Genomic DNA, 16172 nt, shown 5'->3' on the forward strand with positions numbered 1-16172 from the left:
GTCATACTCTCCTCCACGCACAATTACTGAGGAAAATAAAGGCTCGTGTTTGGGTTTTTTTTAGCCCCTCCTCCACCGTGCGTCCACGCAGATAGACGGGCTGTGTAGGGGACAATGCCCACACAACAGGTACAGCGCGGCGCTCGACTTTCCATTAGTGACAACTGAACGGAAGACGATGATACTAGATATAGGACGAGCTACTCCCACAGCAGTTGTCCCCCATGACGTAAACACACTGCCACGCGAAGATCATGCAAGCGTTCAACATGCCCTGACAAACGGAAGCACACACACACACACACACACACACACACACACACACACACAAATTCACGGGCATTTCAAATGTCAGCAGTGGAAGAAGAATTGATTGAACACATCCTCACTCTGGTGAACTCAGCTCTTAGGTGACCGCAACGCACGTTTCAAGAAACACAACAGACTCACAAAAAAATTTTAAAAAATGCACATCTTTTATGAGAGATACGGTGGTAACGGCCTTTAAGGGGGACAGGCAGAAAGACATAAATGGAGCGTACCAGTGAATGAAAGGTATCTGCTTTTAGAAATCATGACTCAAAGAGACTGAACTACACCCACACTGTCTGTGTAAAAACGCACCAACACATGCTCTCTGTTGACTGACACACACACACACGTGCACGCATGCACACAGAAATATATGGAAAAGCGAGAAAGAGTAACAGAGGGAGAAAGAGAGACAGGAATAAACATGCTGCAGAATCTCCAACAGCCACTACTGTCACACAGAAAGACATCTGCACACACACACAAATGACAAACACAACTGCACACACACACAAACCCAGATGCGCACGCGCGCACACACACACACACACACACACACATGAAGAAGCGTAGAATACATAGCTTGTCGGTCTGCCTCGGAAACAAAACAGCAGGGCCTCTTTATAGCATCATCTACCTCTCCCCTCTCTCCATTGTGATCTCCTTTCATCCATATCCAGCCAATCAATGAGGAAACAGCCGCTACCTGTAAAGGAACCATACGCTTCGGCTTCTGGGGCCCAGTGACGGCCAGGAAGAGGAGAGCGAGAGAGACAAACTGCTCTCTCCGCAACCCCCCATTGCCATGTCCCCCCCCCTCTGCCACCTCCTCTCTCTCTCTCTCGCTCTCCCTCTCTCTATCTTTTTCTCTCGCGTGCTCTCCTCTGCTGACACCTCCTCCCTGCCCCCCCCCCTTCCTCTCGGTCTTCTGGCGAGAGCTCAGTCAGAGAGAGCCGCGAGAGTGGAGAGCGAGAGAGAGAGAGATGGGAAGAAGAGAGAGAGAGCAAGCAAGCATTGGCCTATCTTGGCCACATCCTGCATGCTTAAGACACTGCAAAAGAGAGAGTCAGAGACAGAGAGACAGACAGACAGACAGACAGAGAGAGAGAGAGACAGACAGACAGACAGACAGACAGACAGACAGACAGACAGACAGAGAGAGAGAGAGACAGACAGACAGACAGAAAGAGAGAGAGCATGTAAGACCGGGAGTGTGCCAGGGATGGCTGCAACATCAAGAGAGAGGGAGAGATGATGAGAGAGAGGGGGGAAGGGGAGGGTGATCGAGGGGGCTCTGGGCATACAGGAGGGGAGAGTGAGGGAGGGCTGAATGTGCCGGTGGGGGGATGGAGAGGGGTGAATGGGAGGGTGGGTACAGATGTGAGGATGCAGAGGGAGAAAGGGAGGGAGGGAGAGAGACGTAGCGTGTGTATTTGCACATTCGACGTCTGCTGTATCACAGATTCACTCACAGCTGATTCCTGCCCTGGATTACTCATTGTAGGAAAGAACAGGCATGTACACACACACACACACACACACACACACACACACACACACACACGCTCGTCTCCCGAGCTGAACAGCTCTCACCACACAGACAACACTCAGATGCGAACGCGCTGAGATACTAATTGACATTCACCCAAATGCACAGCTGCGGTACGGCGCACTGCCGATTTCAGGTCGCTTTTAACTGAGGACCACTTCACCGCTCCGCTGACAAATCCACTCCACCACCACAGTTAGCGCAGGTAATGGAGCCGCACTCTTTATACGGCGCACAAACCGGTACCGTGTTGCCTCCTTTACACACTCACAGAACCGCTGTATTAGTGAGACTTCTGGACCGGTGAATGAGAGGCTTTAGCATGCGGCTAACGATGGTTATAGTGTGTGTGTGTGTGTGTGTAGGAGACTAACAGACAGTGACAGGGGACGGCTAAGCCCCCCACCCCCACCACCCCCTCCACCACCAGCCTGTGGACCTGACCAGTGCTTGGCATATCAGCCTCTTTATGACTCATCAGAGAGCTGGTGCATATACATATGCATACAACAATCGTGCTCATACACACACACACACACACACACACACACACACGGACGCATAGAAATACAAACATACACACACACAAACACACAGGAGCACACAAACGTGCAGTGCTTAACAGTGTAGCACTATAGCTGCCTCCGGCCGGGATGTGCCTTGTCGCTAGCAGATGAGGGAGATGTGATGGTGGAAGGGCGCCATGTGGAAGCCACAGTATGGCTCACAATGTGAGCATGAATGACTGCATGCACGAGAGGAGGGAGAGGAGCATGTATAGACAGTCTGAATATGAACACACAATTCTCCAAATCAGGACCAGTCTCAGAGCCTGGTGGACCCCCCCCTCTTTTTTTTTCTCTTCTCCCCAGTTGTAGTTGGCTAATTACCCTATTTTCCGAGCCGTCCCGGTCGCTGCTCCACCCCCTTTGCCGATCCAGGGAGGGATGCAGACTACCACATGCCTCCTCCGATACATGTGGAGTCTCCAGCCGCTTCTTTTCACCTGACAGTGAAGAGTTTCGCCAGGGGGAGGTAGTACATGGGAGGATCATGCTATTGCCCCCAGTCCCCCCCCCCCGAACAGGTGCCCCGACTGACCAAAGGAGGTGCTAGTGCAGTGACCAGGACACATACCCACATCCGGCTTCCCACTCGCAGACACGGCCAATTGTGTCTGTAGGGACACCCAACCAAGCCAGAGGTAACATGGGGATTCGAACCAGCAATCCCTGTGTTGTAGGCAACGGAATACCCAGACGAGCCTGGTGGATTTACTGGGTGGAGCTGGAAAAAGAACACGATGGAGAAGACACTAGTACTCTCTGGGTGGCTGTCAGCTCTGAGGCACTCTCCCAGGACAAAACTGATGCTTCACCACGGGGGGGGGGGGGGTGGTGGCGGCGGGGCAGAAAGCGGGGAAACAAGCTCCCACAGGTCATGAAGATATTAACACGCAAGGTGGTGAGCACGCAGGCATGCACACATGCACATGCTTTAACGCGCAAATAGACAGTGAGACACAGCAGGCATACTCTACACTTCCACACACATGTGCACACACTGGCGTGTAAACAGAAACACTCTGCAAACACAGTACACCTGAACAAACACAGTACACCTGAACAAACACAGTACACCTGAACAAACACAGTACACCTGAACAAACACAGTACACCTGAACAAACACAGTACACCTGAACAAACACAGTACACCTGAACGAGTCTGACAGCCCTACAGCACTAAATGTCATACTCGTCAAGAGCTGACCAAGATTATTTACCATGATTTAAGAATATTTATCTTGTGTTATTTTATTCGATCTTAAAAGTGCGTTTTAGGGGCGCGTCCGGGTAGTGTAGCGGTCTATTCCGTTGCCTACCAACACGGGGATCCCGGTTCGAATCCCCGTGTTGCCTCCGGCTTGGTCAGGCGTCCCTACAGATACAACTGGCTGTGTCTGCGGGAGGGAAGCCGGATGTGGGTATGTGTCCTGGTTGCTGCACTAGCGCCTCCTCTGGTCAGTCGGGGCGCCTGTTCGGGGGGGGGGGGGACGTGATCCTCCCATGCGCTATGTCCCCCTGGTGAAACTCCTCACTGTCAGGTGAAAAGAAGCGGCTGGTGACTCCACATGTATGGGAGGAGGCATGTGGTAGTCTGCAGCCCTCCCCGGAACGGCAGAGGGGGTGGAGCAGCGACCGGGACGGCTCTGAAGAGTGGGGTAATTGGCCAAGTACAACTAGGGAGAAAAAGGGGGACTATAATGAAATGCTTTATAGTTTTGTTTAATAACTGCACGATTAAAGAAAAACCACCTTATTTTTGTCATTGTACAGTTGTACACTTACAACGACATTTGTTCACTGTATTTAACCCGTCCTACTGCAGCGCGCAGGGACCAACTCCAGTTCCTCTTTCCATTGCCTTGCTCAGGGGCACAGACAGGAGTATGAACCCTAACATGCATGTCTTTTTGATGGTGGGAGGAAACCGGAGCACCCGGAGGAAACCCACGCAGACACGAGGAGAACATGCAAACTCCACAGAGAAGGGACCTAGGTCGGCCTGAGGCTTGAACCCAGGACCTTGCTATGAGGCAACAGTGCTACACTTAATAACTCGTGCTTCAGACTAGACTGAACATCTCACCATCAGTCAAATTCATCTTGTTTCTGGTCTCTCAGGTAAACAAGTGAATTTCTCCTGCTTCCAGAAAGCTTACCTAGTTGAAATGTCTCCCTGCACCGGCAGATTATTTTGCTTGTTTTAGGGATTTTCTTAGTTGAAAATGCAAAATTTTGTCCATTTTGACATGGCATCACAGACACCCCCCCCCCCGACACACACACACACAGAAACACACAAAGCCACCCACAGTGAACAAAACACGAATATGTCAACCCAGCGTGGACCTCGAAGACAACCACCGCAGCCGGCCTGACAGTCACAGTCTGATGGCCACAGCCTGACATTCATTAACATCAGGTCAGACGACCTGGGCGCCTCCCGTCCGTTCAGACCACCGAGCCCAGCTGAAGCTCCGGTGTGGGGCTTCGGCCGGTGAGAGCTCCTGCTGCTCCTCATCTGGAGGTCAGCAGACTGGGCTTGTCGCCGGCTGGAAGCTGTCAACTCCTAAACTCTTGGTCAATCGCCTGTTTTCGACACACTTCTCGACCACCTGCTTGTTTTGAGTTTCGGTTGACATTTTCAGGCATTTAGCCGATGCTTTCAGACACTTGGCGACGAGAAAAAGATGAGGACAGAATAAGCATCGTTTCATAGAGACTCCCAGCATCACAAGCAAATAACAGTGAGGAGGTCAAAGGTCAGCTGGAGTAGGTGGAGAAAAAACACCGGCAGGAGAAGTTTCGAGTTTCAAAATGATGTCATGGGTAGAAGTTACACAAAGATAATGATTTAAAGAGGAATGTCAGATAAAGGTAATATACAAAGGAAAGAAAAGAGAATTTAACAATATACCCTATATTTAAATACCTTGCATACACACATGGTATACATATCGTCACCTTCTTAAAATAATGGCCTAAGTCATATTTTCAAGTTTTTCAAAAAACAGAATAAACTGAAACAAATATTTGTTTCAGTTTATTCACCACCCCCCATACACACACACACACACACACACACACACACGCACACACACTCATACCTAGGGACAATTTAGTACAGCCGATTCACCTGACCTACATGTGTTTGGACTGTGGGAGGAAACTGGAGCACCCGGAGGAAACCCACGCAGACACGGGGAGAATATGCAAACCGCACACAGAGGACGACCCACCAAGGTTGGACTACCCCGGGGCTCGAACTCAGGACCTTCTTGCTGTGAGGCGACCGCACTAACCACTGCGCCACCATGCTGCCTCGGCCTTTTTATAATGAGAGGAATAGGTTATCCTCATCCAAGATTATAGTCATATTGTGTGTCATGGGAAAGCTTTTCTATAATAGATGGAAACATCTAACCCCCCCCCCCGTAAAAAAAAATCTTATCATGGTTTCTCAATAAAAAGGCCAAAAGAAAAAACAAAACAAAAAACATCAGAGATACTGAGAGTTTTACAAACCTGGGGCCATCGATCCCATCGTAGGCTCCCACGGTGACATTGCGGAACAGCTTCCTCTTTGCTTTCTCGCTGCGCGTCTCTGAAAGACACATTAATTGAATGTGACAAACTTTAAGCCAACTTCCGCCATAACACGGTCTGTGTCTCTGCATGGAAGTGTCACTTTCTTTCAATGTGATGCTTCCAAACAAACAGACGGACACCAGAGACTTGTAATGTTGGTATTTTATGTTGGTGGCATATGGTTCGCTCGCTGCGTAATGACTCAAAGTTGTGAAGATGGGGAGGAGAGGGAACGTGTGTGCTGTGTGCGTGTCACCGACTGCTGCGCTTGGTAAACATGGTTTCTGTATGTGTTGTGTGTTGCACTGCATGACATGACGATGTCCTGCTGACATTGACTCACCTGATCGATTTTCTTTCATGGGCGGTGCGACCTCCTCCACACAGTCAGATGGGAACCAGCCGATACGACCTTTAACCGTCCCCTCCCAGTAACCCCCCTCTCCTACACTCAACACTGACACAGACAGACAGACAGACAGACAGATACATTCATTATTTATTTATTCCACTCATGGTAATGCACAGCTACAGAAAAGAAAAGAAAAGCTTACAGATTGACAGCTAATCATACCCAAAAGTGACACTTACTTTCATTCTCTTCATGCACACTCCACGGAAGAGTTTGCTGGTAAATCTACAAACTTCCTGGATACCTGACTTCATTTAACTAATCAAACAGTGTTAGCTAAGTTAACCAAGTCGTGATAGCACACCGAACTGTGTGACTGCAGATCGTTTGCTCACTCGCTCTAAGGAGATGCCATTGCAGGCCCGCCGCCGTCAATCAGCGCCTCATGCACGCTCGGCTTGTACGCGCACGGTCTCTTTTCACAGAGTCTCTTTTACAGCTGCCCCTGTAAGAGCCCCTCGGCCACAAGTCTGGGAGGAGTTGCTGAATCACTGTCATCAGGGATTGCTGGCAATTTGATGAGCCAGGCTAGAACACTATGATAGACTTTTTCCCTCACTTGAACATCCGTCGAGCGAATGTAGCCGTCAGAGCTGAGATGGACCTCCTTCACTTTGCCAACTGGCCAATGGGCTCTGAGGAGTTGGTGATCAATGATCATGACTACAGATCTGACTGTCAGATCGCCTGCTCCTGTCTGTAACTTCTGGCGTGGCTGCAGGGTCGTTGGATACCTCCTAATAAAGAGGTTCCAGAACTGTTCCACAAGCACCTAAATATGTCTCCATCTCCGGCAGCTCAACCTCTGTGATTCTGGATAGATGACTTGTGGTAAGGCTGTATCCAGCTACCCCATGAGAAGGTAATTTGGGGTAACTGGGTCTGGATCCATGATGCTGGTTGAGACATACTAAAGAGGTTTGCTGAAGGATGCTCTCCACCTTAATCAACATTCTTCGGACAACATCCTCTGTAAGGGTTTGAGCACCAATAGGGACATGGAGTGCTGCTTTAAAGGAATGCACCTCACACTCCCAGGTTCCACTGAAGTGCGGGGCATTTGCGAGGTTTTAGCAGAACTTAATCTTCTGCTTGGGGAGCTCAACCTGCAGAGTGGGGCTCATGGCTCCTGAAATCTTTGATCTCTGCCAATAAATTTGGTCCCCTGGTCAGATAGGATCTTGTAGGGACTTCCTCTGCTGGTGACGAAGCATCTGAGCGCCATCCATGGAGCATAGGAGGTCTGTGCTCCATGGATGCAGCATGTTGTCACAGAAGGAGAGGATTAGAAGAGGATTGCCCACCTCTTTTCTACACTCCTTTCCCATTTGACCAAATAGGGACCGAAGCAACCCACTCCCGTAGAGTAGTAGGCAGGCTTCAGGAGACGAAGACGTGCAGATGGCAGATCTGCCATCTTAGGTACTTTAGGCTTGGCTTTCCACTTCTGGAACTCTGAGCAGTTATGCTGGTGGCGACAGACTACTTCTCTGCCCCTTGGAATCCAGAATCATTGCCGGAGCTCCGCAAAAGCTTGCTCGGGTCCTGGATGGCAGAGTTTACTGTCATACTGCTGTACTAGGAGTCGGGTCACCAGGTGCTTTGGATCGAGGACTATTGGGTGCACCGAGTCTGTGTTGAGGTCCTCCGCATGGTGTAGTTGACCTCCAACACGGATCACACCGGTACCGGCATCAAACTCTGGGTATAGTATGATAAGCCGACTGCTAGAAGAGATAGGCTTACTGGACTTGAGAGCCTGGTACTCTTCCGGAAAGCTCTCCCTCTGTGCTCCTTGTAGTACAGCATATGCTGCTTCTTGGTAATCAGCTGAAGTGGCCTTGGAGCTTCCTCCATCTTGGGACTGTACCGTAGCCTCCACCAGCTCCTGAAAGATGGAGTACTTGCAGGCGTCCAACAGAAACGGGTCAATGGTAGTCAGACCACAGAACTTAGCCTTTCTTAGCTCTTCTGGGCCTTCTGGAGTTACGGATGTAGGCGTTATCGGTCATGACTCTTCTGGTACAGGAAGTCTGGGCCCTAACTCTATCAGTTCGGTTGAACCAGCTCCATAAGGGTCTTCCCCTAAGTTATATCATCAGTGGAGTTATTTGCAGAATCTATGTATCTCCAGCAATAGCCCTCAGTCAGCTTCTGGATCTCTGCAACCCAGGTTCCTACATACACCTTGAATCAGCAGGACTAGGACTTCAGCTACGTAAAGACAGTTGTGGAGTCTGACCACAGGGTTGTACTCTGTATCTCCACAGCGAGCTCATTGTGGAGAAGGCAGGCTAACTGGGCTCCAGTTAGGGCAGCACTCAACTCCAACTGCAGTATGGAGAGATGGCGCTTTAGAGTAACACGCAATCATTCCAGTACAAAGTTTAGCTGAACTTGCCCTTGTTAGTCTGCTGTGTGAAGGTATGCTACCAAACCATAGGCAACCTCTGAAGCATCACAAAAGATGTGCAGGTCTCTCACTTTAGCTCCATTTAGGTCAGATGTGGTGTAGCATTGCGGCAAGTGGATCTGTGTCATGTGCTTCAGCTTGACTTCCCATGTGTTCCATGACTGCAGAGGATCAAAGAGTAATAGGGGTTCATCCCACTCTCTCTCCTTAGTCCAGAGCCTCTGCACAAGTACCTTGGCCCTGGTAGTAAACGAGAGTCTGTAGCCAAGAAGGTCATACTGGGTGACAAGGATGCAGTAAGTGTTATGCATGGTATCTTCTGGGTAAGGAATGGGGCGATATTGGCAATGTAGGGTGTCTGTGGCACAGTGCCGGCTCAGGCCCAGGGTGGGCTTCTGAGGGTCGCCTTGTGATTCAGGTATCCACTGCTCTGTGTTTTTTTGATCTCGCCTCTTTGAGAAGGTGACTGACTACGGAGGTGTGGTTGCTTACCCACTGTCTAATTTCGAGACCCCCAGATGCTAACAGCTCTCTTAGCTGATCAACAAAGCTGCGGGCGTTGTCTGGTGAGGTGGTACTTAGCAGGCAGCTTTCAACATAAAAGTTCTTCTCCACTGCTTTGCATACTCTGTCTCCGTGCTCGCCATGGCTGTGTATGTGCAGCTGGAGCGCAAACGTGGCACAACACGGGCTACAGGTTGTACCAAAGGGGGGACCTACGACTTGTATACGTCTGGGGGGGGGGGGTTCTTGGGTTGCAGGTCTCTCTAGAGGAATCTCAGGAGGGGCTTGTCAGTATGGAGGAGACAGATTTAGTGGAACATTCCACGTATATCTCCACTAATGGCAATACGGTGTTCTCTGAAACTGACAAGAACTCCGAGGAGAGAGGAGCTCAGTGTTGGAGTGGGCAGCAGGCAGTTGTTAAGGTTTTGCCCTTTGAAGGTGAGCAGTTGAATGCGAGTTGGTGTTTGTTATTGTTGGATACCAGGTGGTGAGTTATTACCATGACTCCTGTGAATGTTCAACTTGCTATGGGGAGAGCTTCACAACATACCCTTCACTCTCTAGCTTCTGGATCTGCATTCTGTGTTATGGAGGAAAGGCATGACCACTTCTTTTGGAGCCTGGAGTCTTGGCATGTCCTTAACTTCTAGGAGAGGGATGGCATGGTGGTGAGTTCCCTCAACATCCACTGTGATGGTCTTAGACTCTAGTGTGCAGATGGCTTCCTGGTCCTGCTTCAATCTAATGACTTCCCTTTCATTACAGACCAGCAGGATATCGAGTTGCCAGAGTCTTTGCACTTGGCGGTACAAGTCAGCGGAAGGGGAACAGACAGAATAAAGAAGCACTGTGAAGCTAGGAGTTGTTCCTACAGGTGTTGGGATGGACGATGTAGGGTCCAACCTAGGTGTGTTCTTACTGCAGCTGGCCCCCTGGGCAGACCTAGGCATACTGGCTTAACTGCAATGATAAGTTCTGGGTGGTCTGAGCCAATTAGTAAAGTGGGATGTGCCTCGTTGATGGCAGGTATAGGGAGACCGTGAGGTGTCCGTACTTCTGGAGGGCAGCCATTGAGTAAGTATACTCTAATAATTCCAGGTGACTGGTGGTAAAGGCATTCTGGATGTAGAATTACTGGTTAGTTTGGCTCCACGATGTTACAGTAAAGGACACAGTGGACATGTGTACTGTCTTAACATCCTGATGCACTGTTCGCAGCTTCCTAGTCTCCATCTTTCCTTGCAGGTCAAGATATTGGGCAGCAGCAGGGGGCAAGATAGCAAGAGCCATTGTCAAGAACAGCATATATGTCGAAGGTGTTCTGCTCATTGTGGAGTCTCACTTTGACAAACTTAAGGTGAAGTCGACTGCCACCATGTGGTGGGTCCATATACAGCGTCTGTCAGCTGGAGTTGTACAAGAAGGTACTCACTGGGGGGGGTTTGGTCTGACCCTTCTTCCCTCTGGTTAACATTATGGAGCACTGATGGGTGTTAACCTTTACAGATGCAACGTGGCTTCTTTAAGTCACAGTTTTTCGCCATATGAGCTCGTGCACACGTCCAACATCGTGTTTTCTTTGATCCAACAGATGGCCTGATCCTTGTTGAGGGCCGTGAATGTGGTAAATTGGCTCAGGTAATACTCATTATTTCCACAGTATGGGTAAAATGTCTTACGCCTACTGTAGCTCTTTGGTGGTGGTGCAGTGGAGGCAGTTACAAAAGGGTTGGACTCCACTGTGTGCATGATGGTGGATGGTCTGTTGTGAGGGCGACATGCTTGGCCTTGGAACTTGAACTCCTTCTCCGTGAAGGTGTGATCCCCTGGGTCGTATTTCATGCATTGGCCTCCATCTGCAGCCACTCTGCAAACTCAATGAGAGATACTTTAATCTGGCTGGGGTCTTTCCGCATTTGATTTCTGCAGAACAATTGTTGTTGTGGATGTTGTAGTCTGTTCAAATGAAACAATGTCATTCTCTGCATGCACACTCCATGGAAGAGTTCGCTGGTAAATCTACAAACTAACAGGCTACAAACTTCTTGGATACCTTACTTAATTTAACTAATAAAACACAGTGTTAGCTAAGTTAACCAAGTCGCGATAGCACACCAAACTGTGTGACTGCAGATCGCTTGCTCACTCGCTCTAAGAAGATGCAATTGTGGGCTCGCTGCTGTCAATCAGTGCCACATGCACACTCCACATGCATGCGCACAGTCTTGTTTCATGGTGCCTCTTTACAGTAACATTAATAGCACATCATGTTTTAATGTCACCCTTTAATATTAAACATGACTCATAACGATGAGAAAATACTACATATTTAAACAGAATTTAAAATAGTCAACAGGAACGACAATAAAGGAAAGTCAGACAGACAGATAGATAGATGTCTCACCCTTGACTTTGTCTCCCTTGCTAAGGCTGAGCTCTCTCTCTCCACTGGCAGAGTGAGCCCGTGTGACCACATAGATCCTCCCCGGCACTGCGCTGTACATGCGCCTCATCTGACCCCCAACCCCACCTGCCTGGGTCCCACTGGGGGAGGAAGAGAGAAAGAGAGAGACAGAGAGAGTGGTTTTATGACCAAAATATTTTGCATGTTGCAAGGACAAAGCATTGAGTCACAAGTTAATTAAAGGGGCAGTTGTTCGTGTGTATAAGTGTGTGTGTGCATGTGTGTGTGTGTGTGTGTGTGTGTGTGTGTGTGTGTGTGTGTGTTGAGAGTCATCGGCATCCGTCTCGGGAGACCATAGAGTTCCCTGTGCCTGGGAGCTAGGTTTTAACCCCAGCATCTGCTGTGGCTATGCAGTCCAATCTGTGAGAGGCAGACTTGGTCGCAGATGTTACATGTGTAGGCTGGCCTGATGATGTTGATGATGTGGCAGTGTCCTGTTGTTAATTTGTTTGGTGCGCAAATTTACAGACCAGTTGTTAGGATAAATCCCTAAGCTTCATGCACCCAATTAAGTAGGTAGGCTGTGGTGGGACAGCACCTAATTAGCTGGAGGCTGCCCAGCTTGAGGAGGGTGGTAGCTGTCCAGTGAGATCTGAGCATCTCTCTCACTGTCGGAGGCAGCCGCTGGCACCCATCTCTAGGCCAACTGAGAAAGGGCTTAAAACCGGTAACTGCTGATCTCCTGTGTTGTGCCTCCACTGCACAATGAAGCTGGAGTTTCCTTTCCAGGGCACAAGAAGCCTGGGCAGGTATATGGAGGCCCTGTGTTGCCCAGGCAGCAGGGCTCCCCTCTCGGCCTCCCTGGCTTGATCCAAGGGGAAGGTGAAACAATACGTTTGGCATCAGTTCGGCTGCAGAAATTGCCAGAACAATGTTTCAAAACATTGAGCTCCCTGACGTAGTCCAAGCTGTGTTTTCTGTCAGGGTTTATTCCTTTAGCCTGTTCCCTTCCAGAGAATACCCACAAGGCAGTGGGGGGTGCTATTTGACCCATAGGTAGGACAGTGGTTGGTGGATGCCAGGGCTTATCCACTCACTTCTGGGACCCGCTGCTGCTCCGAGATGCCCCATGTAGTTCAGCCTGGGATCGCATGATACCCAGTTACCATGTGTTGCTGCGGGTAGGCACTGCAGAAGTATTGGTGGTGAAGAGGCTATGTACTGGCAGGGGGAGGCTTACGCACTCAGCTCCCCTCTTCACTCCTCAAGGTTCAAGAGCTAACCAGTGGCAGGCACATAAAGTAGGGTGCTGAAAGCAGAAGTGCAAGCTACTGCAAAGATACTGTTCTAGGCAACTGCATTCTTTGCATCACATACGCCCTGTGTTTTTCAACACCAAAACACGTGTTGAGAAATTAGAGGTGTAAGTTTAATAATAATAATAATAATAATAATAATTAAATGGACTGCATCATATATATAGCACTTTTCTATCTGCAACAGCACGGTACAATTATTACACCATGAATCTAAATTGTTTCAGGGTATACTACAGCATCAACTGTAGTCTTGCTTTCAAGTAATTTGTAACAATCTCTTCGTGCCGTGGTGCGTCTCTCTGTAGAAGTCAAGGTGTACACAGGCAGGTTGACTACATGACCTCTCACCCTTGTCGGCCTCGCGCCGGGCGGTGCCTCTCCTCGGTGTCGCTCTGCCCTCCTCTTCCTCTGGACGGGGAGCGAGTCCGAGCCCGCGGGCTGCTGGAGCTCCGCATGCCCACTGAGGCCCTGCGCTGGCCCTGTACACACACACACACACACACACACACACAATTCATACCTATGGGACATTCAGATTCACTGCTTCAGTCTCATACAGACAGGGTGGATCCTAGTGCTGGGCAGTAATTCAGTATTATCATTTATCATCTTTAGAATGGAAAATTCTGATTCTGTCATATCATGACACTATTTTGCTATCTAAATTAATGATAACAAAAATTCATCAACTAAAATTTCTCACAAAATGAGGTCTGAAATATTCGAGGGAGTATTTACTGAAAACTAGGTTTGGTTTTATGTTATACTTTACATTGCCAAACAGTCTTATGTGACAAACCCCAGTAGGCTTTTAAACATGGTAATTTTGTACATGTAAGCAGATTGTGATATTGATAGTGTAAAATTCGCTCCGATTATCATGATAATAATATTTTCCACCTTGCCCAACACTATCAGATCCAGGATGAAAAGACCTGTACATTACTCCCAAACCATGCAGGAAGGCAGGGAGATCGATGGCACGCGCTGCAGCAGTGACAGCTAAACAGAGATAGCACTCCTCAAAACATCAAAGGTCACAGGGTCAGGGACAACCCCCACTCTTTACCCCCAACCCCACCCCGACCCCCACCGTAGTACCTGTCGGGGGATGGGATTGGTTGCTGCCTTGGTGGGCGGGGCCATGGGGTCAGGCTGGGTCATGGTGTTGTCGCTGTTAGCGCGCAGGAGGGGGTAGGAGTGTAGCAGGGGGAGTGGCAGGGTGCGCGCGCTCTCCTTCCGCTTGGGAACATACTTTGGTGATTCCAGAAAGGGCACTGCGGTGAGAGGGGAGAGGGGTAAGGGGGGGTAGGGGGGAACTCAGGGGGTGAGGGAGGAGATTTCGGGGGTGGGGCATGACAGAGGGAGGTGCAGAAAGACAGGAAGTAGGGTTGTGAGGGCTAAATACATCCGCGGGAGATCTTAAACAGGAAGGAGGCGAACGGACAGAAACATCCCATGACCAAACTCACGCTGGACGGGACGGCTTACCTACGTCTGAGTCTCTGTGGTTTTTGAGGATTTCCCCGAGTTCAAAGTTGCCAGCCATTATGGCCACCTGCCAAAAAACAAACCAAACACACACACACACACACACATAAACACACACACACACACACACACACACACACACAAACACAGCTTTTGCAATTTATTGCTGTGTCTGGTGTCTTGCATCAAATTCCTTGTTTGGAGTTATGAGTTAAAGTTACAAATCTTAAAGCTATACGTAAACCTGAAGATTCCTGTGTACACAAATGTCCCTTCTGATGCTTTCCATCATTTGTTGTCGCTCGTTTTAATGGTTACCGTCTTGTATGACCTCCTTAGTATGAATGACACTGCACATGAATTTTTTTAAGTCTTCTCCATAAATGCGGAAGAATAAAGCAAATATGGCAGAACAAACTCACAGAAGATCTTTACCAACAGATGCTACAACATTAATAGTTCTGAGCGCCATGTACGTTTTCATGCCCCACCAAAACCACAAAAGAGGATCTGGGCACCTGTGGATTAGCTATTGTCTTAAAAATGTGATTAGTGAGAGAAACTATCAAAAAAGGACTGCGATGTCCTGCGTCCGGGTAGTGTGGCGGTCTATTCTGTTGCCTACCAACATGGGGATTGGGAGTTCGAGTCCCTGTGTTACCTCCGGCTTGGTTGGGCGTCCCTACAGACACATCTGGCTGTGTCTGCAGGTGGGAAGCCGGATGTGGGTATGTGTCCTGGTCGCTGCGCTAGCGCCTCCTCTGGTTGGTCGGGGCGCCTGTTCAGGGGGTAGGGGGAAGTAGGGGGGAATAGTGTGATCCTCCCACGTGCTACATCCCCCTGGTGAAACTCCTCACTGCCAGTTGAAAAGAAGCAGCTGGCATCTCCACATGTATCGGAGGAGGCATGTGGTAGTCTGCAGCCCTCCCCGGATCGGCAGAGGTGGTGGAGCAGCGACCGGGACGGCTCGGAAGAGTGGGGCAATTGGCCGGGTACGATTGGGGAGAAAAAGGGGGGGGAAAAAAAGGGGAAAAAAAGGACCTTGGTTTGTAGGTAAACCTTCAGGACTGTACCTTCAACATGTATGGTAAACATATGAACACAGAAGGTACCTGGAAAGGAGCTTGTCCATGTTTGTTCTTGGCCTCCTTATTTGCTCCTCTATACAGAAGAACACGGACACAGCTTTCCTGAGCCGCCAGACAGAGAAAGTTATTATTTAAGGTGGTATAAGACACACATCTCTCTCTCTCTCTCTCTCTCTCTCTCACACACACACACACACACACACCTAAGTGCTTCCAGCTGTAAGTTTGACGTGGGAGGTTTTGGACCCACACTTGCCTGATTGTACAGGGCACAAATGTGAAGTGCGGTGTTCCCTGAGGCATTCTGGGAAGTGGTGTCTGCCCCGTAAAACAGAAGGTGCTCCAAGTGCTGGGCAAAACCATTCTGACAAGCCTGCCAGTGTCAGGGGGTGTAGAGAAAGTCCACATACGACAGGATTAGAGAAAGGTATGGGGGACACGCGGACAATAAAACACGGTGACTTTGGCATTAAGATGTTTAAGTACATGATAAAAGGCGGACAGACAGAAAGAAACAAACAAACA

General features: G+C 49.3%; 1 protein-coding gene across 1 annotated transcript in view; it reads right to left on the bottom strand.

Annotated features, from left to right (window-relative positions):
• LOC130127920 (SH3 and multiple ankyrin repeat domains protein 1-like) overlaps nt 1–16172 on the bottom strand; it is a 67853-nt gene that overhangs the window by 18319 nt on the left and 33362 nt on the right. Inside the window, exons 9-16 of the mRNA XM_056297635.1 lie at nt 15904–16020; nt 15672–15749; nt 14560–14626; nt 14170–14345; nt 13417–13547; nt 11750–11889; nt 6357–6470; nt 5951–6029 (exon numbers count right to left, since the gene is read on the bottom strand). Of these exons, the coding sequence (XP_056153610.1) occupies nt 5951–6029; nt 6357–6470; nt 11750–11889; nt 13417–13547; nt 14170–14345; nt 14560–14626; nt 15672–15749; nt 15904–16020 (902 nt within the window). The remainder of the gene's footprint in view (nt 1–5950; nt 6030–6356; nt 6471–11749; nt 11890–13416; nt 13548–14169; nt 14346–14559; nt 14627–15671; nt 15750–15903; nt 16021–16172) is intronic.

Source organism: Lampris incognitus, chromosome 17 (genome assembly GCF_029633865.1).
Source record: "Lampris incognitus isolate fLamInc1 chromosome 17, fLamInc1.hap2, whole genome shotgun sequence".
In the NCBI taxonomy this organism is placed as follows: Eukaryota; Metazoa; Chordata; class Actinopteri; order Lampriformes; family Lampridae; genus Lampris; species Lampris incognitus.